The following is a 9,672-nucleotide window of genomic DNA, read 5'->3' as shown; positions in this document are numbered from 1 at the left end:
GAAAGGGACATCCTTTTCTGAGGCTGTGCCCCCTGCTCCTAGACTCCCCCACAATAGGAAACATCCTCTCTATCTTGGCCTTTCAATAATTGATTGAAGAATGAAGAGGGATCTCATCAAAATCTAAGTCAGATCAGTCAGATGCCTTGGTCTCTTCAGATGCCAACAGTAAATACATTACTCAAACCCATCACTACCCAAATAAGTCAACTCCAACACCAGAACCCAGAGTGAAAATGTCACCCATACAGTCTTGATTAGTTGATCACTTAGAACAGTACAGCATAGCAGAGGGCTTTCTTAACTTATTCCAAGATTAATCTAATCCTTCCCTCTCACACAACCCTCCATTTACCTTTCATACATGTGCCAATGAGTTTCTTAAATGTCCCTGATGTATCTGCCTCTACCACACCTGGCAGCACGCTCCATACACCCACTGCTTTCTATATTTTAAAAAACCTTCCTCTATACCTTCCTAAAATGAGTTCTAGGTGCCTCATTATAAGGAAGGATGTGGAAGCTTTAGAGAGGGTGTAGAGAAGATTTACCAGGATGGTGCTTAGTTTATTAAACATGTCTGATGAAGATAGGGAGCATTACTTTAAGATAAAATAAGGGAAAGTATAGAGAGGATGTCAGAGCTACTGTAGGTTTCTTTTTGCGGAATGATGGGTGTGTGAAACACCCTACCAGGGGTGGTGGGAGAGGCTGCTACATTAGGACATTTAAGAAACTATTAGAATGGCACATGCATGAAAGAAAAAGGAGGGCTATGTGGGAGAGAAGGGTTGTGGAGTAGGTTAAAAGTTCAGTAAATCACCTTAAAATTATAGCCCTTTGTTAGCCATTTCCACCCCAGTCTCTAGTTGTCCAGTCTATTTATGCATCTCATCATTTTGTACACCTCAATCAAGTCATCATCCTCCTCCACTCCAAAGAGAAAAACCATAGCTCGCTCAACCTATCTTAATACATGCACTCTAATCCAAACAGCATCCCAGTAAATCTCCTCTACAGCCTTTCGAAAGCTTACACAGCCTCTGTATAAAGAGGAATCCAAGAATTCTTTCTCTAAATGTAATTTTGTTTCAGTTCTCTTACTATTCAGTTCAAAAGAGAACTGTAAACCATAAATAAGTTTCACAAACCCTCCACTGCCCAAATACAGTCGTAGAGCACAGAAACAGACACTCTGGACCAGTTAGTCCATGCCAGGACCCAACGACCCACACTCAGAGCACAGCCCTCCATGTTCTTTCTATGTACTTATCCCAACTGTTTAAAATCTAACTTACATCAACTACAGCAGCTTGTTCAACATTCTTACCATCTTGGGTGAAGTTCCCCTTAAACATTTCACTTTTCACCCTCAACCCATGACCTCTTGTTCTAGTCTCACCCAAATTCAGTGGATAAGGCCTGCTTGCATTTACCCTATCTAAACCCCTCATTATTTTGTATTCCTCTATTAAATCTCCCCTCATTCTCCAAAGTTCCAGGGAATAAAGTACTAACCCATTCATCTTTTCCCTATAACTCAAATCCTCAAGTCAAGGCAACATACTTGTAAACTTTCTCTGCACTTACATCACATTGGTATTTTTCCTGTAGGTAGGTGGCCTGAATGGCATGATACTCCAAATTCGGCCTCACAAATGTTTTATACAGCTTCACCATATCATCCCAACTCCTGTATTCAATACTCTTACCTATTTAGTGAGATACAGTGCAGAATAGGCTCTCCCAGCCCAGCAACCCCGATTTAACCCTAGTCTAATCACAGGACAGTTTACAATGGCCAGTTAACCATATACCTTTATCAGATCTCCCCTCATCTCCTACACCCCAGAGAATACGCCAGTACCCAGAGGGTAAAAGTTTGTGACCACACTGTCCTGATTACTCAGATTTTTTACTTTTCTCATTAATACAAGGAGACGAGGTCCCAGTGATACATTTTAATATCAAAGTTTAATTATTTACTGGTCAGGCTACCTTCACTTGGCATACGAGGATAATCTCATGTATGGGGCTTTTCTGAGCAGTCTTCACCCAGCTCCACGGTGACCTGAAGGGTGTCATTGTAAAACTGTCCAGCGTTGTTGGAACCTCCAAAGACCAGGAGTTTGAGGCAGGTCCCTGTGCTGCCCTGGCTTGAGCTCAAGTATAGTAGGCTATGACCTGCTCTTGGCACAGAGCACAGAGGATGGTGATTCAGACTGCTCCAGTTGTAGGTGTCTGGGGTGGAGAGGGGGTGGAAAGGAAGGAGTTAGTGCTGGGTGATGTCCACATGATACAGAGTTGCCCAGTGTTGGTAGTTGCACACTCCATTATTACAACTCTGAGAGTTTCACAAGTGTAATGATCACTAAAGGTCACCAATATTCATAAAATGATCTCTCAACTCGAACCAGGCTCCCACTCAGTTGCCCTGTCTGTTAATAATGGAGGTCATATTACCCATAATCCTCTGCACTGAAGAGCCCGGTCTATCTTCTGCACTTCATTAATGGAGTAGAAGTATGTCCAGCAAAGGGGATGTTTGCTGATTATAAACACAAGAGGTTCTGCAGCTGTTGGAAATCTTGAGTAACACACACACAAAATGTTGGAGGAACCCAGCAAGTCAGGTTGCATCCATGGACAGGAATAAACAGTTGACATTTTAGGCCAAGACCATTCATCAGGACTCCTGCTTCAAGTGTTTTCTAATCGGTTTTGCAGTGAAGTATGTGGTGAGAGATTGCAGAGACCAGGTGTATTGAGGGACAGGGGCATCAGAGTGCATGATTCATAAAAGGCTGATGTGTAGAGACAGCAATGAGTGAGGAAAACTAGCAGCAGATAGCTGATTGGTAGGATTGAATGTTAGCAGGGCGGTGATGGCTTACTGGTGAGACCACAGCAACAGCACCATCACAGCTTTGGAACATAAGAACATGAGAAATAGGAGCAGGAGTAGGCCACCTGGCCCATTGAGCCTGACCCTCCACTCAATAAGATCATGGCTGATCTGTCCATAAACTCAGCTCCATCTACCTTCCATTTCCCCATAACCCTTAATTCCCCTACAATGTAAAGACGTATCTAACGGTATCTTAAATATATTTATGAGGAAGCCTCAACTACTTCGCTGGGCAGAGTTCCACAGATTCACTACTCTCTGGGGAAAACAGTTCCTCCTCATCTCTGTCCTAAATCTCCCCTGAATCTTGAGGCAATGTCCCCTAGTTCTAGTCTCAAATATGCAGTCATATGCAGTGCCTTGAAAAAGTATTCACTCACCATACCTTTGTTCACATTAAAGAGTATTACAGAGATTTTGATCAATTTAACTGAAAATTTTGATTTGTGAATCACATAGTCCTTTTTTTTCTTAGTAGGGTCCAAAAAAACAGGGAAAATTGTAAAGTATGAAAAACTAAAAATTCAAAACTCGCCACATGACCACCAAAAAAGCACACAAGAGGGAACACAAACCAATCATCACAGAGGGATCAGAAACAAAGAGTGAGCAATTTCAACTTCTTGCGTGTCAGTATCTCTGAGGACCTAACCTGGACACAACGTATTGATGCAGCTGTAAAGAAGGCAAGACAGTAGCTGTATTTCATTATAAGTTTGAGGAGATTTAGTTTGTCAGCTAAGACACTCAAAATCTCCAACAGATGAATTGTGGAGAGCATTCTGCATCACCATCTGGTATGGGGGTGGGGGGTGGGGTGTTACTGCACAAGAATGAAGTTAAGTTACAAAGACTCGTAAACTTAGTCAGCTCCAGCATGGGTACTAGCCTCTGTAGTATTCAACACATCTTCAAGGAGCAGTGCTTTAGGAAGGCTGTGTCCATCATTAAGGACCCCATCACCCAGGACATGCCCTCTTCTCATAGTAACCATCGGGTAGGAAGTACAGGAACCTGAAGGCACACACTCAGCAACTCAGGAACAGCTTCTTCCCCTTGGCCATTCAATTTCTAAATGGACATTAAACCGAAGAACACTACCTCACCACATTTTTTGTTTTTTTTGCACTACTTAGTTTAACAACTATTTAATAGCCATACATAAACTTAATGTAATTCAGTTTTTATCCCTCTATATTTCCCTCTGTATTTTATTGCACTTTGCTGTAAAGTTAACAAATTTCACAACGTACGTTAGTGATATTAAACCTGATTCTGGTCTTTGCCATAAAACTTTGCAAAGCAACACATAAAAAATACTATAAAGATGAGTAAGATGGTCTTGTGGTCAGATGAGACAAGCGCTGATCTTTTTGGCCTCAATGCTAACTGGTAGATGCGGCATAAATCTAATACTACACCAGCCAGATTACACCATCCCTACTGTAAAGTAAGGTGGAGTAACATCATTTGGTGATGCTTTTCAGCAGCAGAGACTAGAAATCTAATCAGGACTGAGGGGAAGATGAACGCTGCTAAATACAAAGAGATCCTGGATAAAAGCCCGGTAGTGTTTACCAGAAAACTTAACACTGGGCAAGAAGTTCATCTTTCAGCAGGACAGCAATCATGGAGTGGCTTCAGATGATGAAAATTGATGTCTGAGTGGCCCAGTAAGAATCCTGACCTTAACCCAATTGAACATCTCTGGCAAGACCTCAAGATTGCTGTCCACTGCCACTCCCAAAATAACCTGGCACAACTTGAGCAATTTTGCGAGGAGGAATGGCCAAATCTTGCTCCGTCATGTTGCGCAAAGCTAATAGAGATTTATCCAAAAAGACTACTCTGGTTGTAGTAGCTGTGAGAGGTAGTTCAACTGAGGAAAGGGGGATGAATTCTTCTGAAATGCTGACATTTCAGTTTCTGGATTTTTAGTTTTTCCATGCTTTACAATTTTTTGGGGCTCAACTGTGGAAAAAAGGAGCAAATTTGTGATCCACAAATAAAAATTCTTAGTTAAATTGATCAAACAAAATCCCTTGTTATAATACTCCTGGATGAGAGCTAAATATTTTTTCAAGGCACTGTACTACACAGTGCAGATAATGACAGCTACTCAGATGACAAGAGTTTTTTTTGATGGATAGGGGCCAAGTGCTAGAAGACAGACATTTGTAACATGTACATAGAGACACACAGTGAAATATGCCATTTGCATCAACAGTCCAGGACAGGCTGCAAGTATCACTATGATTCTGGTGCCAACATACCATGCCCACACCTTACTAATTCTAACTCATGTCTTAGGAATGTGGGAGGAAACCAGAGCACCCAGAGGAAACCCATGCAGTCACAGGGAGAACGTACAAACTCCTTACAGATAGCAGCAGAAATCAAACCCATGATCACTAATGTTGTAAAGTACTACACTAACCTCTATAGTACATCTTGGTTTGCATGACACTTATAAGCCATAGGGGCTTTTGATGCTGTACAACTCGATAACTTTTGATGCTGCATAGCTCCTCGGTCCCTTAAGCCTGCTGCGCCCTTTGATAAGATCATGGCTGATCTGATCTCTCAAGTCTACAGAGTGAAAAAAGCACGGGAATCAGTTCAGTGAAGGTTTACAGGACTGATACCAGGAGTCAGTGGGTTGTCTGCCTGAAGAACAGTTGGAGAGGCCAGATCAGTGCTTATTGGAATTTAGATGATCAACAGAAATCAGCGTTATGAAGCATAACAGCACAGAAACAAACCCTTTGGCCTATCTACTCCTGCCTAGTCCCATCTACATGCACCTGGACCATGGGCCTCCATACCTCTCCCATCAGTGTATTTATCCAAACTTCTTCTAATGCAAACACAAAGATCTCCAAAGCAACACACAAAATGTTGGAAGAACTCAGCAAGTCAGGCAGCATGTAAGGAAATGAACGAACAGTCGATGTTTCAGGTGGAGACCCTTCCTCAGGGCTGAAAAGGAAGGGAGAAGATGTCAGAATAAAAAGGTGGAGTGAGGGGAAAGAAAGGATAGCTAGGTGGGTAGGAAAGATAAAGGGCTGGAGAGGAAGGAATCTGATAGGAGACGAGAGAGAACCACAGGAGAAAGGGAAGGATGAGGGGAATCAGAGGGAGGTGATGGTCAGGTGAGAAGAGGTAAAAAGTCAGTGGGGGACAGATACAGAGGGGATGGAGAGGGAAATTATTTTTTTAAACCAGACGGAGAAATCTACATTCATGCTATCAGTTTGGAGGCTACCTAGATGGAACACAAGGTGACGGTCCCAGGGTGGTCTCATCGTGGTACAAGAGGAGGCCATGGACCAACATGTTGGAATGGGAATCAGAATTTAAATATTTGGCCACTTTAGGCAGATGGAGAGGAGGTGTTCAATGAAGCAGTCCTCCGATTCATGATGGGTCTTACCAAATTTAGAGGATGCCGCATTGGGAGTGCCGGACACAACAGACAGCCCCAGCAGGTTCACGGATGGAGTGTTGCCTCACCTGGAAGGACTGTTTGGGGCCACTGAACGGAGGTGAATGGGCAGGTGTAGCACATTGGTTGCTTGCAGGGACAAGTGCCAGGAGGGACAAATGTCAAATGTTTGTCAATGCTCTTAAATGTTGCATTTAAAACCACATCCAACATTTCCACCGACAGCTCGTTCCACACTCGCACCATCCTCTGAGTGAGGAAGCTCCCCTCAGGTTTCACCTTACACCCTTAACCTGTGACCTCCAGTTTTGGTGTCACCCATCAGTGGAAAAAGCCTGCTTGCATTTACCCTATTGACACCCTGCCTCATTTTATATACCTCTATTGATTGAAATACTGAGGGCTCAACAGAGTGGATCTACTGTATAGAAGGGGTTTCCTCCTTGCAGAGAAGCCAGAACTTGGTGTCACTGTATAAACAGAAGGCAAGGCCCTTTAAGACAAAGCAAGGTGACATTTTCTGAGAATTTTGACCTCAAAGGGCAACAGAATCTGTCTTTAAATAAGGCAGAGGAAGATAGGCTTTTGACGGATGAGGGGGTGGACAGTTATCGGGGAAGACAGGAGCGTGAATTTGAGGTTATAGTCAGATTAGTCACATTGTTGTTGAACAGTGGGACTGGCTCAAGAAGACCAGTAGCTTCCTCCTGCTCCCCATTCCTATGTTTGCACAGTACCAGAGCCTGGTGGGCAGTTAGGGCTTGTTGCAAGATCAGCTGACTATGCAGTAATAAGTTCTGCCTTGGTGCCACTGAATAAGAACAAACAAGAGGGGCTGAATAGTCTCCTCTGTTCTTCCACTGGAGCAACAGATTGTAGGATCTGCCCCACCAGTGCTCTGTCTAACATGGTAACTGTGGCAGGAATGGAAGTGGAGTTTTCCCAGCATGTGTTTAGTGAAAGAAAGGGCCCTATAAGGGCTAAGGAATCATTGCCATGGAAACGAGATGGGGGATAAGGGGAGGAAGAGGAGGACAAGAGTAACAGAGTCAGAGTTTTACAGTTTAGAAACAGGCCTTTCAGCCCAACTTGCCCATGACCAGCAAACTAGTCCCCCCTGCCCACAATTGGCACATAGTCCTCTAAATCTTCCCTATCCATGTACTTATCTAAATGGTTTTTAAATGTTGCTAATTAATATAATAAATATTCCACCCTTTCCACCAAGTATACACACCCTTCTCGTGAAGAAATTGCCTCCAAATGTACCCATTAAATCTCTTAGCTCATATCTTAAACCTATGCCCTGTTGCTTTCAGCACTCACTCCCTGGGAAAAGACTGAGCTTTTTTCACTTGTTTTTGCCCATTATGATCTTATATATGTCTATGAACTCAGCCCTCAATCTTCTACATTCCAATGAATAAAGTCCTGCTCTACACAACCTCTCCTTGTAACTCAGCTCCTCAAGTCCATGCAACATCCTAGTGAATCTTTTCTGCATTCTTTCCAGTTTGATCACATCTTTCTTCACTAAATCTGTACACAGTATTTCAAGTTTTTACTTGGATTTTCAGAAGTTATTTGATAAGGTGCCACACGAGGCTGCTTAACAAGATAAAATCCTATGGCGTTACAGGAAAGGTACTGGTAGGGATAGAGGAATGGTTGACAGTTAGGAGGCAGCGAGTAGGTATAAAGGGGGCCTTCTCTGTTTGACTGCCAGTGACTACTGGTGTTCCTCAGGGGTCAGTATTTGGGCTGCTACTTTTCACATTTTTTTGTCAATGGTTTGGATAATGAATTTGTGGCAAAGTTTGCCAATGATACGAAGACAGGTGGAAGGATAGGTAGCACTGAGGAAACAATATGATTGTAGCAGGACTTAGACAAATTGAAAAAATGGACAAAAAAGTGGCAGATGGAAGTGTTGGGAAATATACAATAATGCATTTTGGTAAAAGGAACAACAGCACGGACTGTTGTCTAAATAGTGAGAAGATTCGAACATCAGAGGTGCAAAGGGACTTAGGGGTCCTCGTGCAAGATTCCTAGAAGGTTAATTTACAGGTTGAATCTGTGGTAAAGGCAGCAAATGCAATGTTGACATTTATTCCAAGGTGAATAGAATATAAAAACAAGGAGATAATGTGAAGGCTTTATAGTACACTAGTCAGGTGGAGTATTGTCAACAGTTTTGGGCCCCTTATCTCAGAAAGGATGTGTTGTCATTGGAGACAGTCCAGAGGAGGTTCACAAGGATGATTCTAGGAATGAAAGGGTTAACATACGAGAAGCACTTGGCAGCTTTGGGCCTGTACTGACTGGAATATAGAAGAATGTAGGGGGATCTCATTGAAACCTACCGAATGTTGAAAGGACTAGATAAGGAGGATGTGGAGAGGATGTTCCCTGTGGTGGGGGCATCCAGAACTAGAGGGCACAGACTCACTGAGGGATGACCCTTTAGAGGTAAGGAGGAATTTTTTTTTAGCCGGGGAGTAGTGAGTTTGTGGAATGCTTTGCCACAGACTGCAGTCGAGGCCAAGTCCATGTGTATATTTCAAGTGAAAACTGAGTTTCCTGATCGGTCAGGGCATCAAAGGATATGGCGAGAAGGCAGGTGTATGGGGTTGAGTGTTCTGGGATCAGCCATGATGGAATGGCGGAACAAACTCAATGGACTGAATGGCCTAATTCTTCTCCCATGTCTTGTGGTCTAGGTATGGCCTCAGTTAATAAAATAATTGAACCATTGGTTCCTTAGCTCTTATTAGAGATTATAACCCTCTGTTATGCTGAAATCATGCAAGGGAAATGGCCAAGGGACAGTGGACAGTAATTCTGAGTCTGGAACACCAAGATGCCAAGGAAATCAACTGAGGGAAAGAGGGCCAGAACGACTCCCACCCACTACCTTCCCCCCACCGCAGGGTGAGAAATAACTGGTTCACAGCCACACAGACAAGGTTCCACGTACCTAGGTTGAAGATAAACACATCGCGCAGGGCCCCAGTCAGATTATATCCACCGCTTATCAGAACCTTGTTCTTATTCACTGGCACAGCAGCATGGCGACTAAAACAAGACAAAATTCCATTTATTTTACACTTTTCTTGGAAGTTATGTTGAATTTCTGAAGGAATCAAAGAGAAATTACTGAAGGCTTTACAAGCAGCTTCCACAGAGTTTAATACCCATTGTAATATCTATTTGGTTTTGTCCTGGTTGACCATCTCTCTCCTAGCACCCCCCCCCCCCTCCACATTATATAATCCTAGGGCATGGGTTAGACACAGAGCTTAGCTCCATATGCACT

At 43.1% G+C, this 9,672-nt stretch overlaps 1 protein-coding gene across 11 annotated transcripts in view; it reads right to left on the bottom strand.

The window, feature by feature from the left end:
• Positions 1–1,955: 1,955 nt before the first annotated feature.
• The window catches only part of zgc:163014 (uncharacterized protein LOC100038766 homolog), a 38,307-nt gene continuing 30,590 nt past the window's right edge, over positions 1,956–9,672 (bottom strand). For 8 of the 11 annotated variants that reach the window (XM_059960501.1, XM_059960515.1, XM_059960504.1 and 5 more), the window contains 2 exons: positions 9,334–9,431; positions 1,956–2,241 (listed from right to left, as the gene is read on the bottom strand). In XM_059960501.1, coding sequence (XP_059816484.1) covers positions 2,024–2,241; positions 9,334–9,431 — 316 coding nt within the window. In that variant the 3' untranslated portion in view covers positions 1,956–2,023. Of the gene's footprint in view, positions 2,242–5,345; positions 5,498–9,333; positions 9,432–9,672 lie in introns of those variants that run through there. The other 3 variants (XM_059960521.1, XR_009510175.1, XR_009510176.1) reach the window with 3 other exon arrangements.

Source organism: Hypanus sabinus, chromosome 2 (genome assembly GCF_030144855.1).
Source record: "Hypanus sabinus isolate sHypSab1 chromosome 2, sHypSab1.hap1, whole genome shotgun sequence".
NCBI classification, from domain to species: domain Eukaryota; kingdom Metazoa; phylum Chordata; class Chondrichthyes; order Myliobatiformes; family Dasyatidae; genus Hypanus; species Hypanus sabinus.
Note: the sequence above shows the minus strand (reverse complement) of the source record. Positions and strands in the feature narration are given on the sequence as shown.